General features: G+C 43.0%; 1 protein-coding gene across 2 annotated transcripts in view; it reads left to right on the forward strand.

The window, feature by feature from the left end:
• Window positions 1-660: 660 nt before the first annotated feature.
• Window positions 661-20,772, forward strand: part of HPS1 (HPS1 biogenesis of lysosomal organelles complex 3 subunit 1) — a 30,098-nt gene continuing 9,986 nt past the window's right edge. The window contains exons 1-15 of one of the 2 annotated variants that reach the window (XM_075612332.1): window positions 661-746; window positions 3,650-3,769; window positions 4,612-4,725; window positions 6,054-6,188; window positions 7,474-7,616; window positions 8,579-8,687; window positions 9,899-10,059; window positions 10,901-11,003; window positions 12,834-12,903; window positions 14,317-14,378; window positions 14,473-14,640; window positions 14,984-15,163; window positions 16,233-16,300; window positions 17,734-17,865; window positions 18,682-18,745. In XM_075612332.1, coding sequence (XP_075468447.1) covers window positions 4,612-4,725; window positions 6,054-6,188; window positions 7,474-7,616; window positions 8,579-8,687; window positions 9,899-10,059; window positions 10,901-11,003; window positions 12,834-12,903; window positions 14,317-14,378; window positions 14,473-14,640; window positions 14,984-15,163; window positions 16,233-16,300; window positions 17,734-17,865; window positions 18,682-18,745 — 1,509 coding nt within the window. In that variant the 5' untranslated portion in view covers window positions 661-746; window positions 3,650-3,769. The remainder of the gene's footprint in view (window positions 747-3,649; window positions 3,770-4,611; window positions 4,726-6,053; window positions 6,189-7,473; window positions 7,617-8,578; window positions 8,688-9,898; window positions 10,060-10,900; window positions 11,004-12,833; window positions 12,904-14,316; window positions 14,379-14,472; window positions 14,641-14,983; window positions 15,164-16,232; window positions 16,301-17,733; window positions 17,866-18,681; window positions 18,746-20,772) is intronic. The other variant, XM_075612333.1, reaches the window with a different exon arrangement.

Consider the following 20,772-nt stretch of genomic DNA (forward strand, 5'->3'; position numbering starts at 1 on the left):
TTCTTGCCCTATTGGCTGTAGTGTGTCATGTGTAGCCATCTCCCAGAGCATGCTGGGGTATGTAGTTCCCCCACGGAGCATGTCTGTAATGTCCACCGCTATTTCCATAGTCCTGCGCATGTGCAGGGAGTTCCAATATGGCCGCCGCAACTCCCGGCACCACTCTGCGCATGCGCATCTGTACTGTGCATGCGTGCACACTATCAAGATGGCGGGCGCCGCCACAGATCTCCGGCCAACCGGTCGCCCCTGCACTACCTCCCGCACCACCCGCTGAGATAAGGGGGACCAAAGGGGATCAAGGGGTATGCCCAGAGGGAAGACCTGGCCAAATACAGTATTTGTAACCATGTATTTATCATCATAACTCTGTGCCCAGAACACACTTGAAAACGAGAGGTAACTCATTGTATAACTTCCTGGTAAAATATTTTACAAATAAAAATAAATATGTTGGCAACATAAAAATATAAGCTGATAATAATAATAATAGAAAATCAATAAGAGTTGACAGATCTGTGATACGGGAAAGACCCGCATCACTATTGAACAGGGTCAGTGTCTTGTAAGATGTGGTCTTGTGAAAGTAGATGTGTTTTTAGTTCTGCCATTCCTTAGAAAGCCTCCTCCCTCCGCCCCCTGCAGGTCACATGGGTTTTACATCACATGCCTGCATGCAGGAAGTGTAGCAAATAAGAAATCCTTTTCAGTATCTGTGGGATCCAGTCTGATTATTGCAGTTTTAGGTATGTTTATTTGGTGCTTTTATTTATGTTTTTTTTTTTTTACTCTTCTATGAAAGAAGAATAACAAGACTCTCCATGCTGGGCTAATGTGGGTTTCAGTTTAGAGGGTGAACGTAAAAGTTTCATCAGAGCAGCTTAACTGATTTAACTTTTACAGTGCCGAGGAGTATTGCAAACCTAGTGAAGCATGCAAGGTCTGGGGACCCCTGGACTAAAGTAACCCTTTCCCTGCTCCCCTCTGACAGCGCAAGGGTTAATATGACCATTCTGTCTTTAACGAGTCAAGGGTAATTTCGAAACCTCCTAATGAGAGTCACTGAATCCCTTTGCTGCTGGCTTTTCTGGCAGTGTAGGGGTTAATACACATTAGTAACAATGTCATCCTCATAGAACTAGAGTATGGGGAAATTAGAAAAACCTGGACGGAGCAGTCCCAGGATCAGTGCGACAGGGCGCTGAACAGAATTGTGTTGCATTAGTATGCATCTCAGGTCCCATAGAGCCAAATAATACAGCGTGTTGATAGGAGTTTAGATGAGCTGTTGAAGCGAGCTTGATCCGCAATCCCTTGGATAACTGCTCATACTTTAGTAGATGCCACACGAGGGGCTTAACTCCAAGTGGGACTAATGGTTATTAAGGGAAGATATAGCCTGTAAAGCTGTTCTAGCCTGTTCACCACCACACTTGGAGGTACTGTACTACTTAGCGCAGCGGTGCGCAAACTGGGGGGCGCGAGAATTTGGAGGGGTGGCGGGGCCGGTTACAGAGGCCCTGCGCTCTTCCCCACAGCATTTAAATTAAATGCCGGGGGAGGCGTGAGGCCTCTGTAACTCACTTGCTGGCAGCCGGGTCTTGCCATGGCAATGCGCGTCAAATGACGCGGTGAGGTCACATGAGGTGAGGTCGCATGACCCACAACGTCATTTGACACAGAGACATTGGGGGGGGGCGCGAACGCTGTGGCTCCCAGGAAGTGGGCGGTAGCTGAAAAAGTTTGCGCACCACTGACTTAGAGTGTAATAATAGTATGGGATCACAACATGCAGCATAGAAACATACCTGCAAAGGTAAGTAGTACTCACTAATTGTAGATATTCTTGGCTCCGAGGCGTGCATCCAGCATGGAGAAATAGTAACAGTGTCGTCCACGATAGAGAAACATACAGGGAGGAAAAATTGGAGTTCAGCACATCCGAATAAATGAAAACCAATTTATTTTGGGGGTGACATAGGAGACATTTAAAAAAAATAGGTGGGTATATGAAGCAACTCTGACGCGTTTCGGGTGTAGCCTGCCCTTTGTCAAAGAGTATGATGCTCCCTCCCTGCTTTATACACAACCGGGCTCCAAGTGAAGTGTATGGGGAAATTACTTGCTTCTCTATTACTACTCCATTGTTACTGTTACAGGCAACGTCATCACATTGGGTACTGATTATTACCAGGGGTACATTACGCAAGCGCATGAAAGCTATTGTATTTATTATTATTAATAATGATCATATAGAGTGGTTCTGTGAACATGCCACTGTTGCCGCTCAAGTGTGCTGCTTTGAGATATATATCTGACACACAGCCTGCTAACCTCCATACAATGTTATTGTGCGTTAAAGAGCCACCCGCAGTGTGTCCCTTTGCTTTAAGGTTTCCTGGGTCACATTTGTTTCATTTACTGCAGCACGTGGTTAGTGACGCGGAGGCGTCTCACAATGCAATTATATATGGTGGTGTATGAGTGGTTTTATTTTTGTAATTAAAATCTCCAAACGCATTGCACCAGATTTATCAAAGGAGATATATCAATTACTTGCAATGTAATGCCTTTTCTTTGATACATATGGTTTTTTTTTGCATTGGTTCTGACCCAATTTTGCAGCCAGTGTGGTACATTGACCCATCTGAATGCATTGGAACTGCATTGTCTAAAACAGGAGTTGCCAACTCCAGTCCTCAAGAGCCACCAATAGGTCAGGTGTTACGGATATCCCTGCTTCAGCACAAGTGGCTGCCGTTGATTGATCCATCTGTGCTGAAGCAGGGATAGTCTTGACACCTGACCTGTTCGTGGCCAGGTTTGCCACCACTCTGGGTTGGACCTGGAATCTACGGGTTTCGGGCACTTCTCTCCAGGCTACGGGTTTCGGGCACTTCTCTCCAGGCTACGGGTTTCGGGCACTTCTCTCCAGGCTACGGGTTTAGCTGAAAACTGTCCGGGCGGCGGGGGCATCTCTCCCTGCAAATCCCCTTGCAAGTTCCAGTCAGCATGGCTGCATGACGTCAAATGGTGCGTTGCCATGACAATGGGACGCTACGTGGCGTCACTGTCACGCGGCGTTATGTTGCTTTGACAAAGTGGCGCCTCACCGCCATACGGCTTCCCATTGTCATGGCAATGCGCGCCATTTGACGTCGCGGAGCCACGCTGACCGGAACTTGCGGGGAGCGATGCTGCCGTAGGTAAGATAAATACATGAAAAATAAATTCTTGCAAAAAGTCTCCGGGTGAGCCTTCAATAGATGGGGGCGACCCTCAGGGGGCCTGAGGACTGGAGTTGGCCACCCCTGGTCCTAAAACATTACTCAATAATAAGAGTTTTGGGTGGAAAAACAGCGATCGGGTAGATCAGACATCTCAGTACCTACATAAGAGTTAGTGCGCACATTCATTGAGCGAAGACAGAGAAATATAAACTCCTGTGAGTCCTGGTGTAATTTTTATTTTTTTAAACCATATTTAAAATGGCATTATCTACTGTGCAACGTTTTTAAACCGCAGACTCCCTTTTATTATTCATGGTGAGCCCCACTACGTCCTTGGGACTTGTCTTTGAGTCTGTTTGTTCGTTGTGGGGCCGCCTACACACACTGGCTTTCAAATCTGTCTTCATTCGGAATAACAGGTTGCAATGAAGATCAGGTGTTAATGGAATTGTGCTCCACGGGACAAGGAGATTGCTCCTGAAAATAAGTACCAACTGAATGACCTTTCAGGGATACAGGAAGCAGCAGGAATATAAACGGTAAGTGAAAAGGGCATAAAAATAACGGCGGAAACAATTTACTCCGTGGTGGCTGTAGGAACTGCTCCGATAGTCACACTGTGTTAATCTGATCTGCAAATCTGTGTTATAAATGACTCCACTCCCTAGTACTGCCTATAGTGTTGGTTTTACTAAACAGAATACTGTACAGTGTGAAATGCTAAGGAAACTAGGGGAGGAGCGTTTTTATAGAATACATTTTTTGTAATTAGATGTCCTTATTTGTATAGTATAAAATGGAGATTACTTAGTATTATGAGGATCTTACAGAGGCAATCCATGCGGATGATTTTTATTTTATTTTTTCTTGCCATTTTTTTTTTAACGTGGGATTGAAGTAGGGGGTCTCTGGAGCGGAACCCCATTCATTTCACCTCCGGTGGGCCCCTTTTTCCGGAGATACTTACCTCCGTAGGGGGTACCAGTCTCACTCTGCAAACAGGTTTCACGTAATGGGGGAGTTTCAAAGCTCTCGCGCGCTGCGGGCCAATAGGAAGCCGTGACGTCATCAGGTTCCGCTTCCTATTGGCCCGCTTGACGTGGGAGCTTTAAACTTTGCCAAGATAGCACCACCCCCTTTTTTTGGAAGTCTGTGTCTCAGGAAGCAGGGGGTCCCGGGAGCTGAAATGAATGGGGTTCAGCCCTGGAGACCCCCTGTTTCTTGGCTATGTTAAAAGACACAGTAATAAAGGACATGAATTGCACCTTTAAGTGAATAACGCGGAATATATGGAAGGATCCATATGAGTGGTACTGCACGCTACTGTAGCTTTTTGTAAAGGAGACTATGTATCAACTCATTCTGTATGCTTCAATGACAGATGAAATGTGTACTTATTGCCACTGACGGGGCTGAAGTCCTTTTCTGCTGGGCAGATGAAGCGTTTGAAAGCAGCCTGCGCAGTAGGTATGGTCCCACTGATGGGGAGCAGCAGGTAAGAAGGAATTTGCATATATTATTTTATTTCAATACACATGAGGAGCATCTTATTGGCAAGACACCCCACTCGCGTATGTAGTGGGAAGCATGCAGCACCACTTTTATAGTATGCAGGGGTCTACGCACACCCTCTCATAACGCAGAATATCACAGAATAACCCCCAGCGTATGCAATAACACCCGGCCCCATCTATATGTGTATTGTGAGATACAGTATATTTGTAGTCATGTCGATCTTTTGTTACGTCAAGTAATGTAACAATACCTTGATAGAGGTGCCTAATAGCATTGGACCATCGGTAGGGTTTATGTAGCCTAATAAGCAGATACTACAGTACACAGTGTTGCCGTATGCATTGCACTAAATACAGTAATATCCATCATATTTGCACCCATAGCCCAATCTGTCGTAGTCCTTTTAAAGATCTAATCGGCTAGATCTGTGTATGTGATCTGGAGCCGGGGGAACTTCATCTTTACCCATCAGGCTTTCTCAGGAGACTGGAAACTGTGCACTGGGGTTCGATCTATTGTAATCAATGGGAGCAAAGCAACATTTAGCATCAAAATAACAGTGGGGACCTTATATTTTGGGCCAGAGCACATGTTCTTATTTGCTGAGGAACAAACTGTAGCTCTCTATTAATTACTCTTTATTGGGGGGGAGGCTGGTGGGAGTGCTAGAGATACTCGGTATTGTTAAATGCTACAACATGTTCACAGGGTTTTTACCTTGCATAAGCTTTTGCGTTATACTTTTGTCTTTTTAAAGCAGCAACTTGATAACTTAGGACACTCGGGGTACAGTTATTTTCTCTTCCTTGCTTTGTTTAGATCAGGCTTGGGCAACTGCAGCCCTCAAGGGCCACCAACAGGTCAGGTTTTCAGGATATCCTCGCTTCAGCACAGTTGGCTGAATCTGTCACCACTTCAGCACGGGTGGCCCAATCAGTCTTTGACTGAACCACTGATTGAGCCACCTGTGCTGAAGCAGGGATAGCCTAAAACCCTGACCTGTTTGGGGGGGGGGGCTTGAGGAATTGAGTTAAGTACCTCTGGTTTAGATTAGCTTTTGTGTGCCCTGTAATGTCAGTTCATAAACTAGATTAATATTGTTTTTCAGCTATCAAGTTTATCCTGAAGTTTGCCTTGTACTGTAGCTAAATGCAGTTTGTATTCTTCTCGCACAGTACGTACTGTATGCATTATAGATCAGCTGCTTTAGTATTGCGAGTTTCTCCGTGTTGGTTCTTTTTGCTTTTAACGCACACTGTAAATCTGCTCTCAGTGTATCATGTGGAAGACCTTTTCATGTATTTATAGGCTCCGACATTTGGGGACAGCATCAATACACTTTTTGCTCCTTTAATCATCTCGTGTGTCACGCTGCTGGAAAAAATCAACGACACATATACATGTTTCTCTGCTGAGAACGGGCATCTCTGCGTCCTCCATACGGTAGGTGGTGTCCCGGCCTCGCATTGGGTAATGGCGTCCTTTTATACTTCTCTCATTTACAAAGCACGTTAATTTGACGGTAAACGTTAAGAGAGGACTTATCATTATTTTTAATTACGTGCCTTAAGTATGTTCATCTTTTGGGGAATCTTTGCCCAGTGCCCAGCAGGGTTTAAAATGACAGTAACAATTCTTAAATAACAGAGGGTTCCATGTTAAAATAGACCAGAAGCAACAATGGCGCACTGCGAGTGCTCATCTGCATGTCGTTACCCAGAATCCCTAGCTGCAGTGGAAACATTATATGCTAATAGAGAATGGGGAAAGGCAGGCTTGTGGAAATGTCTTAGACATGTGAATGTGTTCATACGGAAGGTGGTATTTTTATTTTAAATAACAGAAAAATACTTGTAGATGTAGCAAGACTCTGTCTCCAGGAAAAGCCGCGGTTATGGATACAATGATTGTCGCAGTTGTGTTGCTGGGGGGCCATGCGTTCGGATCACCCCCCTCGAGGCGTTAGCCCTCTGGTGCAGGGGCAGCTGCGGTCACATAACTGCAGTTTACCCCGGTTCCACAAACATTAAGCGTTTGCTACATCTGTATATTTATGGAAGTAATGCATACATGACTTATATGATCATAATAACTAAACCCATATCTATGCATTATAGGAGGGGGCTTATTTAAATGATAAAGTGGGATAGTCGACAAGGTGTCACAATTTAATCAGCATAACTTTTGCTGTTCGAGGCAATCCAACCGGGCGATTTTTTTTTTTTTTTTGTTGCATAGGATTGAAACGAGGTCTCCGGAGCTGAAACCCATTAATTTCAGCTCTGGGGTCCCCCTCCTTAAATCGACACTTGCCTCCTAACGTTGGGTGGGGGGGGTTGGTATCTCTTGCAAGTTTAAAGCACCTGCGTTACGTGGGCCAATAGAAAGCCACACCGGGTGACATCATGGCTTCCTATTGGCCCACAGGGTGTGGGAGCTATGAAGAGCTGCCATTACATGAACCCTGCTAGCCAAACAGAGTGGCTACCGGCAACTACTACGTAGGTAAGTGTCTCCGGAAGCAGGGGATCCCCAGAGATTAAATTAATGGGGTTCAGCTCCTGTGACCCCCTGCTTCAAACCTATGTTAAAAAATAATACAATTCACACACAGAATCGCCCACTTGGATTGCCTTTTTAATACACAGTTCCTTGGTAATCTATGCTGAATATGCAGCAATACGTAGGTGTGTGTTATGTGCAACGTGCCCTTGTTTTACCTCTGCAGTTTGGGGAATCTCTGTACATTGCTGTAAATGGCGACGGATCCGAAAACGAGGACGACCTGCGTAGGAAACTCTTTGTCCTGAAGCGACTCAGTGAGGTCCACTTTGGCCTGGTCACCTTCGACAGCCAGTTAATTAAGAAGGAGTATGTTTAATAATGGGCTTATCGTGCCCTTTCTCATTGGGAGAAGTGATGATGTTGAGCACAGTTTGTTTCATATAGTATATATTTTTTTAATTAACTGTTTCATCCTTTCATTAAAAAAAATGAGGAAGTCATGTGTATATATATATTAGGGATATTTACCTTGAACGACCTATTACATTGAAATGACAAAGTATATGATATATTTCATCTTTTTACGTAAATTCCATGAATTCTGCCAGTCCTCGTGTTTCGCTTTTGCCGCTGTGTTTAGAAATAAGAGAGTTTATGTTTCATTAGTCGTCATATATTCCAAGATCAAGCCATACAGCGGCATATTTACAAAGCATCGCTGTTTTTTATAATACTCCTTCTGCCGCTGGAAGACACTGTGTGACCTAACACTTTAATGGTCCCTAACATGTTTACCGTCACCGGAAGGTGTTTCATGGAATAACACTGTTTAGTAAACATGGCCCACAATCCTTAAGCGGCAAGAGGGAGCTGATCTGACAATGAACCTTTGGGGACCGATTTCTATATGTATCGGAGTGGCCAATCTGACCGTTTTTGCCCCAAATTCTTCATTGACTTCAATGGGGAATTTTGTCCGAACACGGTCTGATCGGCCGTTTCATCACCTATAGAACTTTCATTCCCCGGTTATATTCTTTCTATTTGCTGTTGAAGTTTTTGGAAGTGCTTTAAACATCAGTGCTACACACTGATCTTCCTGTGTCTGTTAGTATTACCTGTGTCTGTTGGTGTTACAGTTCCTGTGTCTGTTGGTGTTACCTGGTGCTAACGCCTGGAAATGTATCTTTGTAATGTGCAGGCATCTCTCCCACCTACACTAGATAATCATGTGAGAAGTCATATACTTGAAGATAGCCCAGTTTTTATAGATTGTTCTCTTTGTAGAAGAAGTGAGTTGACCCAACGCTGTCTTCTCCCTGTCTTAGACTGCGGCCCTCTGACTCCGAGCAGCGCGCCCAGGTGTGGAAGACATTTCAGAGCTTGCTCTCGACATACAACCGCCTGCGACGTGAGGACCAGAGCTTTGCAGTTGAGGTGATTTTAATATTGTTTCTCTTTTATTTTAACGGATAAAGCTAAAACTGCAGCTCTGTCAATGCACTAAACCGCTCCAGTAGATCATTTTCCTTAAAGCAGCCGTTCCTCCGAGCCAAACGCCAGCACTTTCAGCTCTGGGGAGTCCCTGATTTGTAAAATACTTACTGGTGAAGTTACCGGGTATAAATCTCCCTCAAGGGAAACAAAATGGCTGCCAATTTCGGACCAATAGGAAGCTGCAACAGCTGTATCTTCCTATTGGACAGCCATTAAATTTCCTGTAAAAACCAGTAACTTCACCAGTAATTATCTAAGGAACTGGAGGGCCTCCGGAGCTGAAAATGGTGCTCCGGCTTCGGAGAACCCCTTTGGTTTAAATCTTGTAAAACAAACAGAGGTTAGATAGGGTGCATTGCGCCTTTAAACATATATACGTTGGTTCTCACAATCAAGTTGCTCGTTTGATTTGCGAGCTGTTACAATCTGAAAGCAAAGCCAGATGCCAGTAATGCCAACATCAGTCTTGTAGCTGCTATTGAGGGCCAATTATGCTAATGTAATCCTCAAAAATCCTAATAGAGTTAACTTCTGAATAATAAAGTCAATGAAAAAAGTGATTTGGGGGAATAAATGAATTGTTTATGTATTCAATGTTATATTATTTTGATTAAAAGTGTATCCCTATCACCTAGAGCTACTCTGTCCCATGTCTAGGGTGGCCAGGTGGCTGCTCCAAAAATACTGGACACAATAGTGAAAGATGTACACACGCGTACACAAACACACACCTGACACCACCTCCTGATTGGCTGCATTACCCAGCAGCAGCCAATCTGGGTGGAGGAAGCTGCCCCCTAACAGCCCTGCTCTCTCCGTGCTCGGGGAAATCCCGCAGCCCCCCAAGCCGGTCAGGTCCCTGTGTCCAGAGAGGTAATACTGGACGTGTATGTGTCTAAATACAGGACAGTCCGGTACAATACTGGACACCTGGCAACCCTACAGTGTCTATGATCCTCCAACTTTCAGCAGTGATATAATCCCTAACCAAGTAAACATACAGGTGGAAAGGACCTCACAGCTCGATCTGTTGAATCTGCAGCGTCATTATGGCACCGCAGTTTACATGTATCCATCCTGCATGCAAATTATGCGCACAGAGGTCTAATGACTGCACTAATTAACCCTGTTATCTCTGTTGTCTCTCTCAGGCTGTGGAGCGTCTGATTCACCCAAAGCTTTGTGAACAATGCATTGAGTTCTTGGAGAAACACATCGTCCAGCATATTAACAGCAGCAATGAGCGGGGTGGGGAGGAGGTCATGCACGCCTTCATTCTGGTCAACACAAAGCTTCTGGCACTTTTCTCCAGGTGGGATCCTTAACCCCCCTTTTCATTCTTACACGCGTGTATTTTGCTGTCACATAAGGTTGCCTGGTGTCCAGTATTGAATCGGACTGTCCTGTATTTGGACACTGTCCAGTAAAACATTAGCGGTAATACAGGACATGTATGTGTCAGGTATTACCTCTATGGATATATGGACCTGACCGGCTTGGGGGGGGCTACAGGATTTCCCTGAACAGTGCGAGAGCAGGGCGGTTGCTAGTTGGGGCTGTCGGCTTCCTCCATCCTGACTGGTTGCTGCTGGATAATACAGCAAATAATGAGGAGGTGTCAGGAGCCTAGAGGTGGGGCCAAGGAGAGGAGGAAACAGCATGGAGCGGAGAGGTGTGTGTGTGTGTGTGTGTGTGTGTGTGTGTGTGTGTGTGTGTGTGTGTGTGTGTGTGTGTGTCGAGCGCATCGCACCTTTCACCATTGTGTCCAGTATTTTTTGGAGAAGACACCTGGCAGCCCTAGTCACAACACATTCTCTATATTCTTCTCAAGTGAACTATTTTGAGATTTTTTTAATAATGTAAATTAGTTTTTCTAGTAGGGCATTTTTACACGAATGATACATGTCCCAAATAGACCTACATTATTGTGTTCCCGTGTGATCATTTTAACTGTGGCATCAGATTTGTAAACAACTAGGATTTTTTGTTTACCTTTTATATTGGGAATTGGCTATAAAAAACAAAATGGTTAATTTTTATGACTACTACTTAATCACCTCAGAGTCACTGAGGCGCTTGTATTGAGTTTTGTACCTTATTTTGTTTTCGTTGACGTTTTTATATTCTCATTTGTTTTTGTGACTGCCTTTAAGTCGAAATGCCAGCTGTGTGAGGCCTGCTGATCTCCTCGCCCTCATTCTGATAGTCCAGGATTTGTACCCCAGCGTTGGTACACGAGAGGACCTAAGTCCTGAGGTAAGTGAACTCCGCCTGTGTTTTTGCAACCCTGACAGTATGACACACATTAAGGTCTCTCGCGCCTGCCGCTGGAAAGAGTATTTTGCTATAAATACAGTTAAAATGATCCTGAAATAATGAAATTTCATTTGGGCGTTTGTGTTGAGACCAGCGGCGGAACTAGTCACCGGTGTGTCCCAGTGCAATTGAAAACAAAAGCCCCATCCTTCCCCTTCCCCCTCCCCACCCAAGGCCCTACCTGTGGAGCGAGGCCTTACACGGCGACAGAGGTAGCCCACCCAGGTAGCGTTTGCAGAAGTTAGTCCAGACTTCCAATGGGGCCTAACTTCATCTTAGGAGGACCTGGTGGGGTTCCCTCAGCGTCACCGGACAAGGCCCTGCTCCACGGGTAGGGCCCGGAGAGGGGGTGTGGTGAGAGGGAGACTTTAGAAACGCCATAACATTGTTCCGGCTGCTACAATACGTGCCGGAATAGTGTTCTGGTGGATGGGCCCCTAAAGGTGTTGGGCCCGGTCAGCTGCACCTATTGTCGCTACTGGTCGCAACTCGTAGAATAACTATAATCTTTTTTTAAATAGTTGAATCCCAGCACTTTGAAAGTGATAAACATTGTCTACAAAAACGCACGAAATCAACTAAAGAGGTGACTCAGCGCTCAACCTAATACCATTTGAATGGTAGACTGAGGTGCAAGGGTTAAGGAGATATATATATAGCACAACACGTTAACGCCAGGACAACGAAAAGAACCCAGTTAGCTGCACTCAAAGTAATTATATTGGCTACAATAGCCTGGGATACCAATTGTCCCACTAAGTGGAGTGAAGCCGCTCCTACCTAACGACACACTAACGTGAGTCAGAGCTCACGAAACTAATATATCAAAAAAATCAAAAATATTTATTATTACAACCACGACGACTTAAAATTTACAAAACTAACAAATTACTAGAATCCCCTATGGGGTGTTTAGTAGTGAGACCTGACAAGTGTAAAATCAACTATTGAGAGAGAGCTCAAATAGTGAACATAGTATCACGGTATTCCTAAATGGATACCAATTGTAATTCAACATACACTTGTAATATAGGTGCAGTGGGTGGTACGTAGTAAGGGATATCCAATATTGGTATAATTACCCAATTGGCACACAGTATATGTAGCATCAAGCGACATTTATAACCCAATGTAAAGTCAATCCAGCAAGGGTGCTAAATATATTCAAGTTCACATATATACATATTCATCTGGGTATGTGCAGTGTGGCCACACAGAAGAAATTGTTGAAACCTGACTATACAGTTAACTAAACAATTACACATGTAATCACACCAATTGGTGACCAAAATAATAGGAAACAAAATCATTAATGGTCCTTTAATTCCCAAAGATGCTTATGAATCACGATGCAGACTTAAGTCTGGGTAGGAATCTCACTTCTAGTATCAAACATGCTTGTCCTTGAAAGGCGTTCTATGCATTACATGCTGGTTCATTGGATAACACACCGGATGTTAACAGGTAAGGTTGCAATATTGTTTGCTCCTATACTATATATGACAGTGGGAGAAGCAGGATTTGGGGGCATGTGGAACTCATGAAGATGCTCTCATTAATGTATTCGCTTTGCAGTTGGAACTTGCAAAGCCATTATTTGGCAAGGAAAGGGTTAAACGGAGGGGGTTTTCTTAGCAGCCGTACCCTCTCTGCTGCACACTGTACTTGCTGTCATTTTGGTGACCACATAAGGTCACTAAATGGTTATCAAATATTAGTTGTTTACCTGGGAATTCCTGGTATAAAATGTCTACGTTTGCTGTTTTATAGGAGGCGGAAGACACTACAGCTTCCGAAGAGTATTATACCCCTGAGCCGTCCCCCAATAACAGGACTTTAGGTGAGCCTGGAAGGGATTTTCTTTCTGGCATGTAACAGGTGAAAGGTTTTTGTTTTCATCTGTACCGTGTGTGAGCCACCGTGCTTGTCCCCAACATGCCACGGTAAGCATGTAGCATGAAGCATTGCTGCAGTCCTGTTAACGAATGAAGTAAGTTCGTGGTAGAGAAGCGTATATGATCAGAGGTTCCTCTGCAATGCATTGTAAGTCTTCTTCTGCACGTAACTACGGTAAGTGGGTTAAAATGGTGAGTTTGTTGCTATTTTTTCTTGTATTTCTCAACTTGTGCACAATATGGACCATTGCGTAGTATCCAGCTTCCCAGCACCTTTTGTAATGGTTAGGTGTATAGTTCTAACCAAGGGACTGGGACTTTGGCATTACTCAAATGCTACTTTTAAAGATGTGTATTTTTAAGACAGGTCTTAAAGGTGGAGAAAGCAGGTGCTTGTCGGAAATTGGGAGGACAGGGTATTCTCGCACCTTTTAATGGCCTTCCCTCAGTATCTGACTGGCACCCTTTTTCTCTCCACTTCTAAGACATATATTAAAACATATGGTTTTAACGAAGCATATGGGTAGCTCCGCTGGCTGATATTTACATCTCATATGCACTGACCTCTGCCCCCTGCAGACACCCTTACCCCCACCCTCCTCCTGTCTCTGTACGTTCTCCCCACTTACCACGTGGATTGCAAGCTCTTTGGGGCAGGGATTCCTTTAATGTTTACTTGTATGTCTGTAGGGCTTATTTCATTGTCATATTATTTTGTCGTGTATAACTGCTGGAAAGCGCTATGTACATGGATGGCGCTACACAAATAAAGGTATAAATACATACATGGTGGCAAAATTAAATGGGCCAAATAAGTTTGCAGAGGTTTATTCTGGAGATTTGGGTGGACCATTGCTTTACTATTGGCTTATTGGAAGAATACGTGTTTGTGCTTACCAATAATATACACTGTACTTGTTAATATTTGTCAGCGTTGTGTATTCAAATTGACATGTTGGGCCCTTCTGCATATTAACACGAAATGATTTAATCATGAGAAATTCATACCCAATGATAATATAATATGTGTAAAAAGCTGTGTTTTTCTGCACTTGGATGGTATTGTCATTAGACTCAACCACCATGTATAGGTCCTAGACCAGGGGTAGCCAACTCCAGTCCTCAAGGACCACCAGTCTTCGATTGAGCCACCTGAAGCAGGGATATCCTGGAAACCTGGCCTTTTGGTAGCTCTTGAGGACTGGAGTTGGCTTCCCCTGTTCTAGACTGTATCCTGTTAATCTTTTGAATGTCAAGTTACAGTACTTGTTGCACACATCCAATAACTAATCTACATGATACAGTGTGTCTTGCGTAATACAAATGACACTGATTATGTTAATATTATACACTTTCAGGAGGTGGAAACTGGATTGAAGATGATCCTCCTACAGCTAGTTTTGTTGATCATGAAATCCAGGTACTGTATACATTTTGCTTAAGAACTGCTGCTGTTTATAACTCTTTCTCCCCCCAAAAAATCTGCACACTCTGGTTTGTCTTTATTTTTCCAGATAGCTGAAGACAGTTTGGAGACTCTGACTGATTTTTCCACGGTACCCACAAACCCCAGAAGAGTTTTTTTGGATGCCAATCTGAGAGAGGGGTTTTGTCCCATGATGCCACATTCTATGTATTGCATGCCACTTTGGCCTGAAATCTCCCTGGTTCTCCTGACAAAGGTGACCTCTAGGACAATATATTAGAAAAGGTCATTTAGAATTGACAAACAGTATTTTTGTTATTGGGAAATTAGATTATTCATTTTGGTAATAGGAAGTCTGTTTCATGGTTTAACTCAACAGGGTGCCATATATTTCAGTCATTATACAAAGTAGAATAACATTTTAAAGTCACATTTTTAGAACAGTGATTTGTAAATAAATGACATTAGTAACTGTGTCCTACTCCTTTTACATGCTAAATGTAGGGATTACATAAATACAGTTTTGTTTCTGGAGTCATTCATTACTTACCTGTACTCTGTGTTTTAATGCCGTACCTTTGTTTTTTCTCTGCCTCTAGATCTCGAGCACCCATGTTGCTCTCTCCGTGTACCAGCTCCTTGATGGGTTCACTATGTTGGAGAAGAAGCTCATGGAGGGACAAGAAGTTCACCAGGTTCTGCGGTCAAATCCCACAATGGCCGAATTGAGACAGAAAACAGACAAGTTTGTTAAGAGCCTTGGTGGACGAGAGGTCCAGGTGGGAAGTCATCCTGTGTGCTCAATGGCAATGAGTTTATTTCCCTATAGCGTAGCACATGTGCAGCTGGCATCCATTATTGTTACCTTGTGTCTTTCAGGGGATAGAAGGACCTATAGTGATACTGAAGAGTATTAAGGAGGCAATCCAAGTAGTATGTGTATATATGTTTTATATAGATCTAGATAACTCTATCTCCTTTGATTATGTTTATTGAAAACTAATTACCTAAGCTGACGATCGATTTTTTCTCCCGTGATCTATCAGCAAAGATCCTGCTTACCAGGGTTCACTAAATGGCTGCCTTTTCAGTTTCAATCAATCCTTCAGTCAGTGTAACTCAGCAGCTACAATGTATTCTTATATTACCAAGGTAACATTATCTATTGTTACAGTTTGCAGCTCAAACTGCTGGGAATATTGGCAACAGATCACAAACAGGAAAGTTTACAAAGATCTTGCGCTGCTGGGGAAGTGTGCTAAAACCTGTGATAGAAATCAAAGGATGCTTAGTATATTAAAACTCATTAAAATGGCATTGAGTTGAATAATAATTAAAAATAAGTAGTAAGTATTATCTAATAGAACTGATTAAAGAAACACACATACGCTATCACTTGGATTGCCTCTTTAAATCGAATTACACCAAGATCTCGATATACTATATATGTTACTCCGATCACTCAGCTCATTGCTGTACAATTCTGTTATAATTTGCAAACCGTGCCAATCTTAGTTATAGTTCTCACCTATAACCAGTATCTGATCACACATATATTGAGTGTTATGCATCGGCCGTAAATCTGTTGTTCGGCATACACAGACCTGTCTGTCTATCTATATACCATGAATAAATATATGTCTGGGGCATAATACATGCGCACACATTAGCACACATGTAGCACTGCAGCCATACTTTGGATGTCATGCCCTCTAGCAGTAGCTAGCTCTGATCGTGTTAACTTCAGAAAACGTACTGTAATCTACAGTGCTGACATCAGAAAGTAAGTCTCTAAAACATCCTCACTAATACTTGATGAAGTGTGTAGTGATCTATCTGTTTGTTTAGTTACAACATTCCTGGCTTGATTTCAAGACCAAAGCATTCTCCAGAAGTGAGCCTGGGACAACCATAGAGTAAGTATGAGTTCATAAAATACGAGATTTGGATAATAAATTCGATGTCAGAATACAGTGGTATTGTTTTAATGCAATTTTTTTAAGCTAATTGATAATATTCACATATTTACAGTATGTGCTTTATATTCTGTCTAGTCGTTCTGTTTTATGATGCAGCACACTGATGATATGTGCTTGTATATATTTTGTGTTAAATTTATTGGCATGGGACATCTTTTCGCAGCCATTTAACCGCCGCTGGGGGCAGCTAGCCACCGGCTGTCTTGCCGTGAAGGTAAATGATAAGGGGTTCACTTTAGGGGTTTTAGGTGAAGGGGTTGAGGTTGGGGGTTTTAAGGCAAGGAGTTATGGTTTAAGCTTTTTAGGGTAAGGGGTCCGATTTACAGGGGTAGGGTAACGGGTTTTGGGGTAAGGGGTTAAAGTTTATAGGATAAAGATTAGCATTAGGGGCGTTTAGGGTAAAGTTAGGGGCTTACCTTCACGGCGGAACAACTGGTGGCTAGATATGGCAGCAGCGGCAAGATGAAAGCGGCGAATTGGCTGCGGCGAGATGCCGGTGGTGTGTTGTCCTAGTCCGTAAAATTGTTACCAAATAAATTCATGTTTTTGCTCTCTATTAATTGTGTGCAAAATACAATTCTAAATACAAGTACAGATAATTTTTAGATTGCATTGACTTACCAAGTTTTTTGTTTTGAAGTGGTTGTCGTCCATAGCAGGGGCGCTCAATTCCAGTCCTCAAGGCCCTCCCAACAGGTCAGGTGTTCAAGATATCCCAGCTTCAGCACAGGTGGCTCAATCCTGTGATTGAGCCAACTGTGCTGAAGCTGAACTATCCTGAAAACCTGACCTGTTGGGGGGCTTGAAGACTGGAGTTGAGCACCCCTGGTCTAAAGTACAGTACTTCTTTTGCTATTAGCAGAAATTAAAAAGCCTTTTTGTAGAGCGGCGTACCTGAAAAAAGGTCAGAAAGCTGGGAATAATGGAAACTGCCTAAACCAGGGGTAGCCAACTCCAGTCCTCAAGGGCCACCACCATGTCCGCATATCCCTTCTTCAGCACACTGATTGAGCCACCTGTGCTGAAGCAGGGATATCCTGGAAACCTGACTTGTTGGTGGCCCTTGAGGACTGGAGTTGCCCACCCCTAGCCTGAAGCATTAAAATATTAACAGCGGACCAACTTATTCTTATATGTTTTTTTGGGGTATTTTTTTTAAAGTAAACTTTATTTTATAAAACAATAATGATTGACTTGTATAGAAGAATTATTCCCAATAATGTTTAAAAAAAACAAAAAAACTCTTCAAATCCGTGCATGGAAAGTAAAGATTTGTGTACACTTCCTTGTTGAAATCTGTGTATGTATGAAGTCAGATTTATGTGTCCCATTGCTTACGATGTTTTATGGATGACATGTCTAATCCTCAGGCTCCTTCAGACTTGTAGAAATGTAAAACGTCAGCTATGCTCTGTGTACCGTCAATTATTTCTAGCCGCTCCATCCAGTGGAAGACACACCCTATCCCTAAATCTGCAGAACTGGGCCAGGAAGCTTGTTCAGTAAGTACTCGATCTCTATCTCGTAAGAACCAGTGGAAGGCACACACTCATGGGACTGCAGTGGGAAATAGTGATGCTGCTTTGGAATAGTAACAACAACAAAAAAATGACCCACCGCTCAGCTAAGAATTAAATAGTCTAGTATGGTGTCGTGGATTGGTGCACACGGAGATAAGGAGAGAATCCTAGTGATTGGTCCCTAGAGTAGGATCCACAGAAATCCGCCACCTAATTGGCACTCTTATCCACAGAAAAATGTAGTTGGATCGTACGTACGTCCTAAGACCAAATGCCTCTGTTGCTTTGAAATAGTTACTGTTGCATGTTCCTCATATGGGCAAGTCCTCAGCCACCCAATGGCAGATGGTGCTCGTATTTAGAAGCGATACTCCAATCTGCGGTAACCCAGAAGCAGAAGACCCGCAATGTACAGAGCTTGTAAAACACCCAATGTGGAGGCAAAAAATCATTTAGTTTAAATAGGAAATACATTTACATCATGTCAAATTTTTTATGGTTAACATGGGTTATCAGGGCATTTATTGATGCCCACTGTGGCCGACTGTATCTGTTTGTAAGATGTATGTATTTTGCAGAGTTTCATAATTATGAAAGATGGTCAAACCACAAATGGCACAATGGCATCCCAGTTCCCTAGATACTAACTGGTGAAGTCACAAAGTTGAAATCTCCCTGCAGGGGAAACAATATAGCTGCTAAACCACAGTTCCATAGGAAGCCACCATGTACTGTAGTTGGTTGCTTTCCCAAAGGGGACGATTCTGGAGATAGAATGTATTTGTTATTGTTTTTCAGGGAGAAGTTGATGGACTGGAAGGAGTTTTTGTTGGTGAAGAGTAAAAGAAACATTACTATGGCTACATATCCTTTCATTTGTGCTTCTGTTGGAATGTAACTCTTTGTAATACTGTGTGCTTTGTGTACCAGTGCGAGCTTTGGGAGGGAAATAGACATTGGGGCCTTTTCAGTAAACTTTGAGAAGTGACTTATCGACTGTTTTGAGCACTTTTCTAGTGAGTTCGCATGTGTAGCTATTCAGAGAGCTCCAATAACCTGCCAAACTAACTCAAACTGCTTCTTCGCGATCGATGGTGCTCTCCCTCAGAGAAACCGAGCACTAGCTTAAAAAATGCTCTAACTTGCATTCTTTGAGAAATCAAGCTGTTCAGGTAGCTCCGAGATTCCTAGAGATCTAGTTTCTGTCTTGCGCTCCAGTTGTATGCTCATACACAATGTAGTGTTAGGAAATATTGCTAGCTGTTGTCTAGATGGAGACAGGAGGGGGAGAGAAAAACTAAGTGCCTCAATTGAATGACCGGGGCTCTGAGGTATATTATAATTTCCTATCTCTAGAGCCTGTCTGCCGATCTGGGCAAAAAAGTCCACAGTGTCTGTGCTTCTTTAATCCACGTAGTTATAGGCAAGCGACTCGACCCCTGTAGAAACTCCCCAAGCACTATCTCTCCTGGCGGGCATGTGTGGATCAAATGGTTGAGCAGATAGAATGGATGGGAGTATCCGGAGCCACTGCAAGGCGACGACAATCCACATAGGTGAACCCAGGTATATAGAGAAAAGGCTTTATTGCTGCACAAACATCAACAGGTATAGCCGTGTCCTCCCTCTACGTGTTTCACGCCACCAAGGGCGCTTCGTCTCGGAGGAGAGAGGTATGGACTGAACACAAATTTAAAAGACCAAAAAGCAAGCTGTCTCGTATTAGTTAAAGTCACTGACTGAAGCAACCAATCATGTGCTAGGACTTTCCACTCTCTGGTTATCTGTCTGTCACACATGGAATCGGATATATCTTTGTAAATAAAGTGTCGATTGTATGGTATTCAATATAGAGAAACTATGACGTGTCATATTGTAATTAATTTACACTTGTGTTAAATATTCAAGTGTATATGTAATGCCAAAGGAGTATAAATTGGACATATACACTGGCGACACACTTTATTCGAGCTCGGCTAGTCCCACGAATTCGGGTATACCCGGGTGTATTGAGGTTTGTGACTGTTTTCTGCCCGAGTGCATTGAGGTATTTTCCAGGCAGGGATTGAAGCATTTTATTCCCGCTGGCTGCAATACTGCACAGTATATATTTTATTTATGTTACATTTTTATTCATTTGTTACACATGGGAAGGATATTTGTTACTAGGCTAATTGTGTCTTTTACATACATGTACTTATTGAATTGCATTGAATTTAATGTTTAACAGGGCACTACTGCACCGACACACTTTATTCGAGCAAATACCCAGTATGTACCTGGCAGATACCTGGAATGCGCCGCTCCTCACCTCTGACAAGCCCCGTTGCGTTTGCCTTCCCAGCCTGGGTTCATGCCTGGCTGACGGGCGGCTGATCTGTTAAATGATAATGATTAGGATTTAATAGGCTGCAATGCTTCGCGTGTCTACCAGATGGCATAAATTCATGAATTGTAATGCAGTATATATATATATATATATATATATATATATATATATATATATATATATATATATATATATATATATATATATATATATACTGCATTACAATTCATGAATTTATGCCATCTGGTAGACACGCGAAGCATTGCAGCCTATTAAATCCTAATCATTATCATTTAACAGATCATCCGCCCGTCAGCCAGGCATGAACCCAGGCTGGGAAGGCAAACGCAACGGGGCTTGTCAGAGGTGAGGAGCGGCGCATTCCAGGTATCTGCCAGGTACATACTGGGTATTTGCTCGAATAAAGTGTGTCGGTGCAGTAGTGCCCTGTTAAACATTAAATTCAATGCAATTCAATAAGTACATGTATGTAAAAGACACAATTAGCCTAGTAACAAATATCCTTCCCATGTGTAACAAATGAATAAAAATGTAACATA

Source organism: Ascaphus truei, chromosome 8 (genome assembly GCF_040206685.1).
Source record: "Ascaphus truei isolate aAscTru1 chromosome 8, aAscTru1.hap1, whole genome shotgun sequence".
In the NCBI taxonomy this organism is placed as follows: Eukaryota; Metazoa; Chordata; class Amphibia; order Anura; family Ascaphidae; genus Ascaphus; species Ascaphus truei.